The sequence below is a fragment of the Mizuhopecten yessoensis genome, unplaced genomic scaffold (genome assembly GCF_002113885.1).
Source record: "Mizuhopecten yessoensis strain PY_sf001 unplaced genomic scaffold, ASM211388v2 scaffold4449, whole genome shotgun sequence".
Lineage (NCBI taxonomy): Eukaryota > Metazoa > Mollusca > Bivalvia > Pectinida > Pectinidae > Mizuhopecten > Mizuhopecten yessoensis.
The window spans coordinates 321,086-337,875 of NW_018405552.1; the positions used below are offsets into that span (position 1 = coordinate 321,086).

A 16,790-nucleotide genomic window follows, 5' to 3' on the forward strand; every position below is an offset into this window, starting at 1 on the left:
GACCATGCTGCTTTGACCTGGTTGAAAAATTTCAAAGAGCCAGAGGGTTTACTAGCTAGATGGATAAGCGTAGTTGATATGTCCGATTATGAAATTCAACATCGACCAGGTATACAGCACGGAAATGCTGATGGGCTGTCCCGCAGACCCAAGAAGTAGTGTGGTAGACAAACATGCCCAGACTGTATAACTGCTACGGTAAATGTTGTCTCTTCCTCAGAAGATGAAGTTAACATGTCTGAGGGGGAAAGTCAGCAAATATTTACCAACTGGTTAGATTCATGGGGTATAGAAAAACTTAGAAAAGAGCAGGACAGTGACCCTTATATAGCCAAGTTAAAGCAACTTAAAGCTGTTAGGTCTACAAAGCAAAAACGGGACGAAATGAATGGGTTAGCATATGAAATACGGGTGTACTGCCAAAGGTGGGACCACATTTCCCTGCTAGAGAATGGGTTATTGTATGTACAGGACAGTGGGTCAGACGGCAATACCCATGACAGAGTACTTGCTCCAGTGAGTTTTCGAAAACAGATTCTGTATGAGTTCCATGATAGTCAGACTGCAGGACATTTGGGATGGGATAAAACCCTGTCTCAGATAAAGAGAAGGTATTATTGGCCTGGCTTGTCTGATGACGTTGGGAGATGGTGCAGGAAATGTGATATGTGTGCACGACGTAAACCTGGTCCTGGTATGGGAAAGACTCCTTTACATCCCACCTTAGCTCAAGTGTCCCGTCCTTTAGACAGGATTTCTATTGATATACTAAGTGGTATACCTGTTACTGCTAATGGCCATTCTTGTATAATGGTAGTGTGCGACTACTTTTCTAAATGGGTCGAGGCCCATGGCTTACCTAATCATACAGCTGTAACGATAGCCGACAAACTGTGTTCTGAGTTTATCAGTAGATTCGGGGTTCCATTTCAAATTTTATCGGACCGTGGAGCTGAGTTCGAGTGAAAGCTATTTACCCTTCTATGTCAGAAATTAGGTGTAAAAAAGAAAAATATTTGTGCCTTTCGACCAGCACAGAATGGTCTGGTGGAACGGTTCAATAGAACCCTTATTCAAATGTTGTCGACCTTTGTGAACGCTGAATACGACGATTGGGACGATCACTTACCCTACGTCCTTATGGCATATCGAGCTACTGCTAAGAAGAGCACTGGGTGTAGCCCTAATTTGGTTATGCTGGGAAGGGAAACAACTTGCCCTGTGGACATTGTTGTCGGAGTTCCCTCCCCTGAGCAATACCCTGTTTGCCCCAACCTGTATGTTAACTGGCTCCAACATAGCATGTGTACAACTTTTGACTTTGTTGCTACATATTTAAAAGTCTCAGCTGAAAGGCAGAAAAACCACTATGATCAGGGGTTAAAACCACGGAAATATGAGGTTGGTGATTTTGTCTGGAGATGGTATCCATCCTCCTTATCTTGTAAGTTAGGGAAGGGATGGACAGGGCCATACAAAGTTGTAGGTGTAAAATCCCCACTGACAAATTGGATACAGATTAAACCCAGTGGCCGTTCTACAACGGTACATGTACACCAATTAAAACCTTATGAATGGGGTCGATTCATGTGGCTTGGAGGGAAGAAGGCAATACAGAAGATGAGCTCATGTCTGACATGGCTGTAGCTCCCCAAGCCAACCATGACGTTGACCTTAATATTGACCTTGACATTGGCCATGACCTTGACCGTGACAGTGACTTTGACCGGTTGGAAGTATCTCCCCCTCCTACCCCTCCTGTTGTACCTACTAAGTACAGTCGATTTGGAAGAAAAATTCGGCCCAAGGTCCAATTCAGCCCCACCCTGTAGTTTACAGATACCGTCTGTTGTGTTTGTCTTGTCGTTTGTTTTGTGGCGTTCTTGTGTTGTGTATCTGGAAATTAAACTGAAATGTTAAAATTATATATTTTATTTCTTTGCTATGCTACAAATAGCCACTAGTATATTCAGTAAGTTTCAACTTATAATGTTGGATGAGAAGGCCTAGAGTCTGAAATAAATATTACGACATGAATTATTACATGTATATCCAGTCAAGTATAATTAATAAGGTTAAACAAGAAGGCCTAGGCCTGGAAGTTTATTGTTTGAATTTTACTACACTAGTAAGAAGGCTGTGAGCCTGATCCCAAATTAACAATTATTAATTTTAGCCAAATGGATATTTTGGATCTACTTGTGAGCGAGGAGGAGATCGCTGTGATTCAGCAGGACACACGATCCGTTTGGGTAGAGGGAGGGATGTCATGTCCTGTAACCGAGTGTGGAGTCCGAAAAATAAAGGTATACTCCGGCATGCTTCGTCATTGGGCTGAAATACATGCGAGGACAGTGTAGAGGGTGCGGTGTCCTCGCTGCAGTTTTTTTCCATATAAGGAAGAACCACGTTGTTCGCCATGTGCGGCATGTGCACAAAGTTGAGGCGGCAGAAGCTGTGAGGATGGTAGCCCCAGGGGAGAGGGTGCCTAACAACAGATACATTTCTACAGGGAATATAAGCATCCCAATCCGGTCGTCGGTGACCCCAGGGTCGGAGATACTTTCCATTGATGACAGTGAGCTCCTAGCTTACGTCGATGATGCGTGGCATTAGAAAAAAAATGAAATGTAAAGTTATATATTGTTTTGTTATTTTGTTAAAAGGCCTTATCTTCTGCTATACAGGTACTTGGACATATCATTGTTGTTGTTATGTTATATGGAGAGTTCATTCGTGATTTATATATTTGTGATAACACTATATTTTTGATAATTTTATTTTTGCTAAATGTTGGAAAGTTTAGGTCTTGTTGTACAGATATTATACAGGTTTAAATGAGATTATCGTAACATATGTCCACATGAGATTAATCGTAATATATTTATATATTTATGATAGACGGTGTTTAAACGTCAACCTCTTATGTAAATTGTTGCATACTTATGTAGGGAAAAAATAGCAAGTAGCTAGTTTTTCTAAAAGAAATGGAAGTGTGTAGAAGTACGGGTTGTTAGGGTGTGTATAAGCCTATACTGGTATGAATGTGTGCATGCAAGTTACTATCGGGGTGTGCATGTGGATCGGTGATTGTGTGAGGGCGTTAATGAAGTGAAGCTGTATTACATACCTTGTGCCTGTTGTTTATGCATTACTGTCGCTGGGATTTGTGACTGTCACTCGTGTCGTCCATGTTGTTTATTTACTTTCCTATTTCCGTCACTGTCCAGAAGCTAGACCTTAGCTGATTGGCTCGCGACTCCAACGTGTTAGCTTGGCTGTCATTGGCTGCCGGTTAGTATAAACACGGCAATACACGTGCAAATCTTTTTATCCGTCTGCTGAATAACCGAAATACGCGGTAGTGAAGCGGACGTAAAACCTATCAATCAATCAATCAATCAATGCAAATCTTCAGTTAGGTACATGTAGTAGCTCTGAGAGCTGAATCTAACTCGTCTGTCTTGTCTGTCCTTCTCTTAACGGGTCTGTTTCTATAAGGTGGGTGTGAATGTACAACGTTACTTGTGTTTGTGTATGTCCCGGGCGAAGCCAAGTAGCTGACCCGCTATGTTAGGTATGTGTCCCAGCGGTGGCCGTAGGTGAGGGCCCTCGTCGTGTTCTTGTGTACATGTTTGTTTACTTCTATCTTCTGTAATAAAGTCTATTAAACGTTATATGGGACTTGTTCATTTGTACGCTAGGAACCACGTGGAACCCTAGACTAGAACCTGGGTTGACTTATACGATGACTGAGGTCACTCCTCCTACAAGAGAACGGAAACTTTCCTTCCGTTTAGTATGAGGTATTGAGTGTAAGGAACTCAAGATGTCTGATAAAATATTTATGTTTGAAAGTGTCCATAATTGATTAAAATATCTTTTAATTTGTTTAAATATTCAGTAAGAGTCTCAATACGACTGTTATACTGATTTTATAGAAATACAAACTCCAGTAAGAAGTTTAGATCATGGCTTGGTTAGGAGACTAGCAGAACAGACAAAAACAGTTGCTTTTAAGGATATTTGTAAACTTACAAACGAGGCAGGCCCGTATTGTTATCATTCGTCTTTGGAAAAAATGTGGAAATGTATTGCCAAAGTTGCCCTTTATTGTCAAGCAGACTAGTTTTTTGCTGTATATAGGATCTTACATGAGTTTCCATTTCATTTGAGATTTATGAATCTAGTCTAAGAATTTTTCAATTTAGCGAGCCTCTGGCGAGTCCAAATGAAATATTCGTGACGAGTTTCATAAATTTCATGTGAAATGAAAACGAGTGCACGATCCTTTATATTACATAATCAAGATTGGTGGCATTTATCCGTGTAAAACGACAATTTTCATGCAACCTTGAAATGTAAAAAGCTTTGACTCGGTCAATATCACTTTTTCATGTTCATATCCAATCATATTCACCAGCACAAAATTCCATAATGGTACATTATTAAATGCTTGAACATTACTCGCAATCACATTGGTCGGATCCTATACACGTGACCAGTTCTCAAAAGTTCATGTAGACTGGTTATTCGGTGAATATCGACTTCTAAATATAGCGTATAGGAAATTCCACGGAACCTGTCGTAGCACATGCGCATGTGCAGTTAGACCGGAACGCGATCTGTCAGACGACAACAGAGGATAGCTGCTGGCGAACACTTCGCCTCCTTTAAATCTGAAAGTTACCTAAACTGCTCAAGGATAAAGAAGCTGTTTACTCTAAAAAGGCCAGCGAACACGCAGTGCGTGTCCTCCATGCTTATCTAAGAAAAGGATTCTTGACGATGTCTTCGAAATCTACGTTGCCGAACTGTTTGATTCAACCCGGGCTAAATTGTACACGAAGCCTCGTTCCAGTAAATTTTAACAATACAAAAATGAGTGTATAATAAAACAGAGCTTCGCCTCGGTCAAAACAATTATGATTTAAAGCTGAAAAAGATTCATACCAATTCATATCAGGGTTTTGATTAGACGTGTTCGTATCATACTCTTTTTCAGGTTCATATCATAATTGTATAATGTTCCCCAGCACAAACCCGAGACCTCTGGCTTACTAGTCTTACGCTCAACCGATCGAGCTAAAGAGAAGTTCTCTATAGCCGAGCGATATATTGCGGCTAGTATTTACCAGGGTTACATACTCCCCTTCCAGGAAAGAAGTCGTCCTCGAGTTTTCCAGGGGTAACAGCGATGCTTGTGGAGCAAGGCCGAGTATTTTTCCCGGGGCCCCACGTTGGGCGCCAATGTAACAGAGCGCATGATTAATTAAATATAAATCACTACCTCCGCATGGGATCGAACCCGAGACCTCTGGCTTACTAGTCTAACGCTCAACCGTTTGAGCTAAAGAGAAGTTCTCTATAGCCGAGCGATATATTGCGGCTAGTATTTACCAGGGTTACACATATAAAAGATTTTTTTTTTATTCGAAAGAGGTTTTATTACTTCTAACGAAAAGTTCATTTTTCTTATTTGCAAATTGTCTAAGAAAAGAAGAAAGGAATATTCTGATTACATGGAGTAATCTTAGACTAAATAGGTAATTTGATCGTTACTCGATATATCGCGGTCAGATCTGGAAAAGCAGTTCACACAGATATAATTGAAATGTCTCACTAGGCTCATTTAGGCAAACACATTCCTGGTTGAACTCTGTTTTGTTTTTCTATCGCTTGAAGTACACTAACTATTAACTTACTTGCCCAACAACAAATGAGCTTGGTTGTATCGATATATTATTCTGCAGTCATTTAAATAACACAGTAGTATTGAAGGAAACAGGCCACACTGTCTTTTGATTCCTTATTTATCTTTATTATGAACCCTGGTTTGACAACAAAACACAAGCTACTGGTAACCCAGACTTATTATGTAGCTTTTTAACAGGGTCTTTCCAGAAATAGACACACGTATTAAAACAAATCATGTTACTGCCTGGTATCTCTATCTGTCGGAGTGCAGTCTCAACAATCAGATAACGACCCAGTTGTGTGTAGAGGTACCATATTTATCTACATTCACAAGAATGGCATGACAGCGCCTTTAGGGAATAAAATCCAAACTCCCATCCGGGTAATTAAGGTACAACGTATGACTATTAGTCAGTATGTACGGCCGACACAACCGCATATACATGGGATAACATACAAAAAAAGCCAACAATGGTTGGTTTATCCTGTTCTCGTACTTCGTTCTGGACAGAAATCTACTATGTATTGTCGGTAAATTATACGTAAAAATAAGTTACATTTAAAACAAAACCAGAGAAATTCTATGAGAAAAATATTCTTAATGCTTACAAGGCGTCTAGTGTTCTTGTCGTGGCAGTGTGTTATAACATCTATTACCTGTAACTGAGCGAGATCAGGTTATCTCAGGCGAGGGTTAAGATTCTGTAACAAAATCCCAACCGTCGGGGATGACGAACGTGACGTCCAGGGAAATCAGCCACCGCTTCATCCACCTCCACCGCTATCCCCCGGGGCAACCCCACATTAGGGGGGCGCTACAAGAGGTCGTCCAGAAGGACTCAAAATCGAAATGTTGAATGTGTGTGATCTGAAGTCTAAACTTATTATCCCTGAATTTGTAGAGTAGATCAAATCTAATGATATACTTATTATACTTGAAAGTAAAACTGACAAGTATGATACCGTAGACTTACCAAATGACTGTGAATTTCATGCAAAAACATAAGTCATTATGTAAACAGATCTGGTGGTATTGTAATTATTTACAGAGAGAAATTGAAAGGCTATTTAAAATTTCACTCTCCTGAAGAAGAAACCAATTAACTTAATTTGTTACACTCTCCATACTGTTTGTACATTGCTGGTATTGTATTGTATGTATTGCATGTATTGTATTGTATTGTCTGTAGATATTGTAAATATATCTTACTTTTGAAACCGATGGGTCAAACGACCCAAGGTAATAAAGAACTTGAACCTGCCTACCACTCTCCTGAAATTGAATATGTCCAATGGATGACACTGTCAAAAAAGGTCTATGTGTTGAACAAGATGTTACTTTTGGATATGTATACTTACCTCCTGAAAATTAAAAATACGAAAATAATGATGTGTTTACTGAAATTGAGAAGGAACTGATACTTATGTCGGAAAGTAATACTCTCATTGTACTACTGGGGGATTTTAACGCTAAAACTAAAACACTCCCAGACTGTATTGTCGCAGAACAGGGTTTGATCGAAAACTTTAACATTAGTGAAAGTGATGAACTGTATGCTTACTTGTATGATTATGAAAAACTATACATGTATCATGTACCGGTAGATTGATTTAGTAAGGACAAGTTCAAGCCAAATAACTTTGGGTATAAATTAATTGATCTATGTAAAAGAATGAATTTGTATATCGCTAATGGGAGGATCGGAAAGGATAAATATATTGGTAAAACAACCTGTCGTGATACTAGTTTAATTGACTATCTGATTTTATCTGCGGATTTATTCAATATTATAAAAGAAGTATGTGATTTTGACCCTGTATTGTCTGATGTACACTGCCGTCTTGAATTCGAATGTGGCTTTAACACACAAAACAATTTAAAACAGACAAGGCATTATGATAATATGCAGGAACAGGGTGTGAAATGGAAATCGAATATGAAAGAAAATTTTGTAAAGTTCATTCAAGAAAATGATAACGATCAACTACGTAGGTTACAGCTAAAGCTAGATAACATAACTGATAAGGGAGATCTGGATGAAGTTGTAAGTGAAATAGAGAACATATTTGGGCATACATGTAAATCAGTGTTTTGGACGAAGAAACAGATAAACATGAAGTACATTGATAAAAATAAGGCATGGGTTTCAAAAGAATGCGCGCGGAAACGGCGAGAATTTAACAACGCGAAGCAAAACTATAAGATGGTAAAAACAAAAAAGGTAAAGAATATAGAAAAACGATGAAAACGTGTTACCTTAAATACCAGGAATTATTAGAAGGGAAAATAAGAAATACTGCTAAAACCGATTTCTAAAAAGTTCTGGAATATTTTAAATAAAATTGATGGGAAAAACAAAAATAATACTTTGAATATGCCATTGAATGAACTATTTGATTACTTAAAAAATCTTAACACAGACGAAAACGAAGTTGAAGATTTTGAGATACCAGCTATAGAAGATAGTATGTATGACATCATCTTAAACGGTACAATTACTGAAATAGAAATAAAAAGGCGGTAAATAAACTCCATAATAATAAAGCGTGTGGAACGGACGGGATTCTCAATGAACATTTGAAAACTACTATTGACTGTTTTTTTACCTATATATGTAAAACTTTTTAACGTAATTCTCGACACAGGTATAATCCCAGAATCATGGACTATTGGGTTAATTAAACCAATTTATAAAAATAAGGGGGATGTAAATGATCTCGATAATTGTAGGGGAATTACTCTGATCTCTTGTCTCGGTAAACTCTTCACATCGATATTAAATGAAAGGTTGAACCAACTATCTATTGAAATAAATCGTATACATGGGAACTAAGCGGGGTTTCGAAAGGGATACTCAACATGTGAAAATATTTTTGTAATACATTCGTTAATTAAACTATATATTTCATCTAAAAAGAAACTGTACTGTGCTTTCATTGATTTTAAGAAGGCTTTTGTTACTGTGTGGAGAACTGGAATATGGAAAAAGTTGCTACATGTAAAAATCAATATTAAAGGTAAAATTTTTAATGTCATTTTTAATTTCCACAAAAAATACCAAATCGTGTGTAAAGAATGGAAAGGAACAAACGGATTTGTTCATGTGTAATATCGGAGTTAGGCAAGGGGAAAATGTATCCCCTTTCTTATTTTCTATTCACTTGAATGATTTGGAAGATTACTTTATACAAAATGATGTGGATTGACTTAAAGATATTGGTGACCACTGCCAGAATTGTATTGGTACATACATAAAGTTATTTATCCTTTTTATATGCAGATGACACAGTTATATTATCTGAATCTGCGGAAGGTTTACAAAAAGCCCTAAATGTATTTGGTGATTATTGTAAAATGTGGAGGCTAAAATTAATGTTCAAAAAAGAAAAATTATTTTCTTTCAAAAAAGGAAAATACGTCTAAATTTTACTTTTACCTTATTTGGTAGTGAAATTGAAATCGTAGATTCATATCCATACCTCGGTATAATTCTAAATTATACCGGGAACTATGGTAAATCTAAAAAGAAAATTGCTGAGCAAGCACAAAGAGCATTGTTTGCTTTATATAGAAAGATAAGAAAAATTAGTTTTCCTATTGATCTACAATTGAAATTATTTGATACTTTAGTTAATCCAATATAAGTATATGCTGCTGATATATGGGGCTATGAAAATATTAACATCTTAGAGACAGTCCATCTGCAGTTTTTAAAAAGAATACTTAATATTAAAAAGAGTACTCCTAGCTATAAGGCATATGGAGAAACGGGAAGATTCCCTCTAGAAATAGAAATTAAAGTGAGAATGATTTTGTTTTGGCATAAATTAATAACAAAAAATTAATAAAACAGCCAGCTATATGTATAGAATAATGCTAAAAATCCATGAAGAGGGGTATAATCTTAAATGGGTACATTCTGTGAAAACAATTTTAAATGATAAAGGTATGAATTTTGTATGGACATTCCAACAGGTTTATACAATGGAAAGACATCAATTGACATTTTTAATACAACAAAAACTTAAAGACCAATATATTCCAAAGTGGTATGCTGATATAGAAAATAGCAGCAGAGGTCAAACATATTGTTTATTTAAATCAACTTTTTGTCCTGAACCCTATTTATGGAAACTTAATAAAAAAGGAACGCATTTTAATATGCAGATTTAGAACTGCAAACTTTAAAATCCCAATTGAAACTGAGAGATTGATAGGAATACCTAGGGAAGAAAGTTTATGTAGTCTATGTCGTGAATCTGTTCGGGATGAATTCCATTACTTGTTCAAATGCCCAAACAACCCAGTTAGTGTATTAAGGGAAAAAAATATTCCAGGATACTTTACACGTAATCCTACATCCTATTAAATGAAAGGTATGTTTAATATATGCCATGTTAAACTGTATACAAATATTTGTATATTTATTAGAAAACTTACTTCAATATTACAATAATAGAAATTGTATTAAATGCCAAACAATATATTTTTTTCTACATATTTATGTTAATGTGTATCACTTTTGCAGCATTTGTAATGTATGGCAGGTTTAAATAAGTTATAAATCATGTACGGTAAAAATATTAATTAAATATTATACAATCTATTAATTATATGTATGTATTTATATAAGATACACGTATGTACTTTTGTAAGTTGTAATATGGTGATCATAATGATATTATGTGATGATGACCTCTTGTTACACGCTTAAAGTGTCAGAGTGTATCAATAAAAAACCCTTGAAAAACCCCTTGAATTTTGCTAAAAACTTCAAGTATCCGCATTTGGCCTCAAATGATAATGAACTCTTCACTCTTTAAGCTACATTTGAATGCTTCTGTGTAAAAATATAGTCCGTCCTTACATAGATTACAACGTATTTCACAGCGTAGATTATATTTTATCTACAACATCAAATATCTAACAACATAAAAACTACAATATAACGACAAAACAGAACATTTATAATGCAAATTGTCAATTTAAAGCAGTTAACGAGCGGATGAATACAACGCAGTGTAAAAATTCTGCAAAATGTCACGGAAAGGTACAAGACAGATCGGACGAGATAGAAAAATCTAGCATGGGGTATGACGTGGGATATCACTGTCTGAGGTGCGAGCTTTTACAGGGTCGTGATGTCACGACCTTGTGAAAGGGTCCTAAAAGCGATGTATATGGGCATCGAATCAACGTCATTAATGCCATTTGTGGTTCATCCCCCCACCCCCTTTACTCACTGCGCCACAACCAGATATCATTCTTGCGACCAATTGCGTTTCACTTTCTGGTGCATGAATTTTGACTGAACTTGGGAAGAAAATTAATAGTAATTACAATAGGTTTATATGTTAATGACCGTAACGACCTAACAACGACTGATATGAGTACATGTTGACTAAATTAGATGAATTGACCACACGGGCTTTTTGAACAATGTTTACTTGCCAAAATATACACAATAGTCCCTTTCACATTAACTGCGCTCCTACTATCTCGACATGCGCATAACCACTTCCGCGAGTAAGTTCTTGGTAACCACAGACGCAAGAAATGTTACGATCTTGTGTTGTTTTCAAGTGTTTTAACAGAGCTGATGCTTGTGGCAAGGAACAGGGAATAAGTTTTTTTCGTTTTCCCGTAGACAAGAAAACACGTTTAGCTTTGATAAAGGCTGTAAACCGTGACAAGTGGACTCCGACGAATGCTAGCTACATTTGCTTTACACATTTCGAGGGAGGGTGGCACAGTTATGATTACGAGGACGTCAATTATCGGCCAACAATATTTCAATATAAAGAGAAACGATCGACACCAACAGAAAAAGCTAGGGAACAGAGGGTATCTAAAAGAAAACTTGAACAGGTGTACAAACATAGATGTGGTCATGTATTAAAATAATGTACATACGTATCTTAAACTCAAAACATTTTTTTAAATCATATTGACCCAAAAGTGTCAAAGATCAAGTAATTTATTTTAAGGTCTGCATGGATGTATAAAAAGACATAACATATTTTTAGGTAGAATTGTGATATACATGTACTACATAATGACATATGTAAGGAAAATATCTGACACATGATTTTAGTTTTTCATTAAAATCAATAACTTGAATTATCAAACATAACATCCACTTATCAAGAAGAAAGGGGTATAGAAATACACAAAAATAAGATAAATAAATTTTAAAAAATAGGAACTAAATTGTGTGGGTTTTTTTTTATCAAAAATAGAGAGTTTCATTTATACTTGCATGTATAAACACAGAATCTAGTGTTATTCTTGATACACAACTTGTACCATGTGTACTGAATACAATTTATATACATGTACATTGTACATATAAATTGTAGGAATTTGTTGAAGCAGAGAAGGCAAAGAAATACACAGAGGATCAACATAAAATGTTTTCTGTCTTTACACACTCCTATTGTGAAGTATCATCACCTGAGCATGCAGAAACTGCTCATATGGAATTTGAAACAACAGATGATTCAGACATTATTTCATTCCAAGACAATGGTATGACTAAGCTTATTGCTAGTTAAAAATGATGTACAAATTCCTTTAGCTGAATTGTATGATGCCCACTCCCAGATGCACTGTACATTTAATCATTTTCTTAAGTTTTATTAGGATCTACTTCAGTATTTGAATTCTAATTTTATAAATAAACAATTTATTTATGGTATTTTCAAATGATTGAATTTATCAAATTATTCAAAGATATCATCAATTCCTATTTGTGTCAAACCATATACTTTATGATAAAATTTGCACATGTATGTATGACACTATATGCTACTTCAAGGTTTAGCAAGCACAAAAAAAACCAAGGGGAAAATGGAAGGACTAGTCAGCTTGGTCTCAAAATAGTGTGTCAGAATTTGAGTGCCATGTCTGTTTACTTTCAACTAATGTAATTGTTAATTGAGGAAAAATTGAGATGCCAGTATCAATGAAAGTACCAATTCATACACAGTACAATTTCCAATGACAATAATAAGGAAACAGTATTTCAGTGGTGGCGGTTGATTTTTACCCTTGTATAAATTAGGTTGTTAATATTCAGAATGCCAAACTGAACCTCTTGAGTTGATCGAAGAAAACAAAATACTGAAGGAGGAGCTTCAAAGGTACAAGAAACAGCTGCTTAAATCAAGATGGAGTACAGAGCAGATAAAAGGCAATGATACAAGCACCAAATTCTACACTGGATTGCCAACTTTTGCAGTTTTCCTTTGGCTTTTTAGGTACAAATTGTCGTAATAAACACAGTCCCTCAATTTTGGTAAAAATTTAAACAAAGTCAAATAATAAATGATTGGGTTTGGCGCTTCTCTGCTGTATGGAACTCCTATATTGTATGATGCTGTCAACATAGAAAAAATCTTGATTTTTTCAAAAATATTGTACTTGTTTACCTAACTGCAATAAAAGGTTAATCTGAGGTCAACACCAGTGTATGATTAGAGTTTTGGTCATGCAATGCCTAATCATTCCCCTTTTTGCCAGAGATAAGCATGGTTTTATAATTGTGCTTTGTAACCTTAATATACTCATCTCTACAAAGATATAAAAAGGGGAGAAATTAAACCATTTTCATCATATTACAGGTTTCTTAGACCAAAAGCTGAACGTATGACCTATTGGAGTGGAGGTAAATGTCAGAACCAGCCTGACAGAACAAGGTCCAGCACAGGGTAATTAAATCTTATTGATCAGCTATTTGCAGTTCTGATGAGGATACGGCTAGGCCTATTTGTCCAGGATATATCAGACAGATTTGGTATCTCAGCAGGAACTTTCTCTAAATATTTTTCCACTTGGATTTTCCTCTTACATTGCGAACTTAAAGTGTTTAATCATTTCCCTAGTCGCCAAGATGTTGACAGAACAATGCCAGACATATTCAAGAAAAAATATCCTTCTGTTCGAAGAATCATTGACTGCACTGAAATCTTTGTACAAAGATCAAGCAGCCTTTTAAATCAAAGTATAACTTTCTCCAATTACAAACATCACAACACATTTCAATTTCTAATTGGTATCACTCCATCAGGCATTATATCATTTGTATCTGAAGGATGGGGTGGTAGAGTTTCAGACAGACAAATTACCATTGAATCTGGAATCTTAGATTTGTTGCAAGAGAATGACAGTATAATGGCAGATAAAGGGTTCACAATTAGAGACCTTCTTAAAAAAAAAGGTTGTACACGAAACATTCCTCCATTCAAAGGTGTTGCAGCACAGTTTTCCACAGCTGAGGTTTTCGAAACACAAGAAATAGCAAGATTGCGTATACATGTTGAAAGATCTATTGGACGTGTGAAAAATTTTCACATTTTTGATGGAGTTCTTCCACTTTCATTAGCACCACAGGCATCCAAAATCTTTCAAGTAGCTCGTTGGTTAACCAATTTTGACGTACCTTTAGTATCATGCGATATTCAAAATACCTGGAGACTTCTAGAATATTATATTTTGTTACCATTAAAATGAGTATTTGAAAGTTTCTATATTGACTTGTGTGTCAATACTTAAAATTTTGTGAGCCTCTGGTTTCACTCCTGGTTTAATGAGGGTTTTTTATGTATGAATTGATGCACTTGTGTTTGCTCTGTTTGTTGTCTTGTGTGCCAATAGTTTGCTTTCGAACATGACACCCCCTATATGAGCAGTTTCTATTACATGTGTAAATATCAATATATTATCTCCCTTGCCAACATTGATTTGGAGTGCTTTCTTTGTGAATTAGCAGATTTGATTAAAAAAAAGAAGAAATTCTAAAACACACAAAAGACATTTATATATTTCTTTAATATTTTAACAAAAATGAAATTTTCCCCAAAATTTTTCAGCCGAACATCACCAAAACATAATATTGCACATCTACATTGTTGACGGACAGACAGATGGACAAAGTGAAAACTATAGCATCTCTTGATGCGGGCCCTAACTAATATTAAATTTAAAATTCTATGAAGTGCTGTCCCTAGAGAGTAGCATTGGTAATACATGATCAACATAAAATTTCACAAGTTTGGGCATCGTGTTAGTGACAAAGATAGCATCAAACATAATTCGCTCAATACAAATGTTATTCATTTTTGCCCCAGTCCACACAACAAAGTCACACCATGGTAAACCCATAGCAGCCATTTCCCCTTGCACCTGAGCATAATACATATGGTCTCTCTTAAGAGCTGGTCCAGAGTCGGTCTCTTCTAAACAAAAAGAGGGCTCCTGGAGATCAAAAATGGCTTGAATTTCCATTTCATTTACCAGCTTTTTTTCAAGGAAAAGGGACATTTCACCTCCAGTATTCCATCTTCCCCATCTTCTAAAACACGCCCTTCATTAGATGCACCTTAAAATGTGTGGCTGCTGTAAAGTGTAAGACCTGATTCCTTCACATTAACTTCAGATGCAGTAGCCTCTTTCATCATCAGGTAATCAGTAATGGCGTCTTTCTCGTGATCTACACCCAATGTACAGCAACTGGCAAAGATGTGTACCTGTATGATTGAAATAACATTTGACCTTATTATGACACATTGTGTGATTTCATTTTGTTTAATTAATTAATTTTCTTTAAAAGTTATGAACCTTCCAGACAAATGTTTAAAGGTAGAATATGTACACCTATTGCTATTAATAATTGCAATCTAATTAATATTATATATCACATATTGCAACAGAGAAATGTAAGCATATTTCTTTAAAAGTTGCAGGGGAGATAATTTGTTACCAGTTTGACTTTTCTCACACTATACTGACCTTGTTTTAGTAATTTAGGAGGAGATAATTCTTAAAATTTCAAGCACTGCAAGGTCTTTAAATCTGTGACGCTTGCTCCTATAGTTTAGTGAAAATGTAGGATTTAAACATAAAAAAGGAAAAATTGTTTTTAAATATTTAACCTGCATCAGATTTTGTTGACCACTAATTGAAAAATGATTTTCATGAAAGAAACTAATAATTGAAACGTTTCTCTTTCCCTTTTTTACCAATCAAAAATGTAAAGAAGTAGAAATCAAATTGGTTGGTCTGTGCTAAAAGATTAAGTTAAAATACCTGTCAAGGGAAGATCCTTCAATGATTTGCTTAATCAAACTGTTAGGATTGCTACCAGCTTTCAGAACCTGTCCAAACAAAGAGCTAGTTATTCTGCCTTTGTGAAGATTAAGCCACATTGCTGACTTTCTTTGACCTCTTGTTGACTCCTCTATATAAGTAACTAACTCCTCATCTATAGAGAGAACAGGAACTGAAAAATGATATATTGTTTTTTTATAATATCATTATGTACTAGTATTCACAAAGTAGAAATGGGTGGTGTCTGCATGAGTTCAAGCTATCAAGATTTAACTATTGAAATGCATTGAATTTGTTAAAAAAAAACAGTTATAGTTGATGTTTGGGATTTATTGACTTTGTTGATTTGCACATCTGCAGACTGTTAGGACAATTCTCCATGCAAGTGTATTTTGCTAGATGTTGAATAAAGAACAACAATCAAAAGGGTTGTTCCAACAAAAATGCACTTGATATAATACTGCACATGTTTCTTGATAATTTTTTTTCTTATTTCCACATCTCTCAAAATACACCAGGTGTGCAAACTAGATATTTGTACTTAATCCTTTATACCATGATTGACAGCAAATACCATCATTTTCATCTGTTTGTGCATTTGGTCAACTTCTGTCTCAACAACTTCTTCATGTACAAGATCTGGTACTTCATCTGGAATATTCCATAAGTGACTCATTCCTAAAAAGTAAATAAGTAATGTTTTCATTAACGATTCCTCCTGATAAATATGTGTTTTATGTAGCATACTATAGAGTTGAAACTGATTGAATGGAAATGTCATAATTGACTGTGTGCCTGGATTGATTTTTTTTATAGCTTTTATTTTAAATTTAAAACTGCAAATTAAATATTTGAATGAATAGATACAATTAATTGTATGGTCAAAAATGAAAGAAAGATACATGTATTAGTCCTTGTATGTTTATCATAGATTTAATGATATGAAATATGAAATAAGTTAATAAATTACTTTTTTAAATCAGGA

General features: G+C 35.5%; 1 protein-coding gene across 1 annotated transcript; it reads left to right on the top strand.

Moving 5' to 3' along the window:
* Positions 1 to 234: 234 nt before the first annotated feature.
* LOC110449063 (protein NYNRIN-like) lies at positions 235 to 966 on the top strand. Its single transcript, XM_021495649.1, has one exon. The coding sequence runs from the start codon at positions 235 to 237 to the stop codon at positions 964 to 966; it is 732 nt and encodes a 243-aa protein (XP_021351324.1).
* Positions 967 to 16,790: the final 15,824 nt, after the last annotated feature.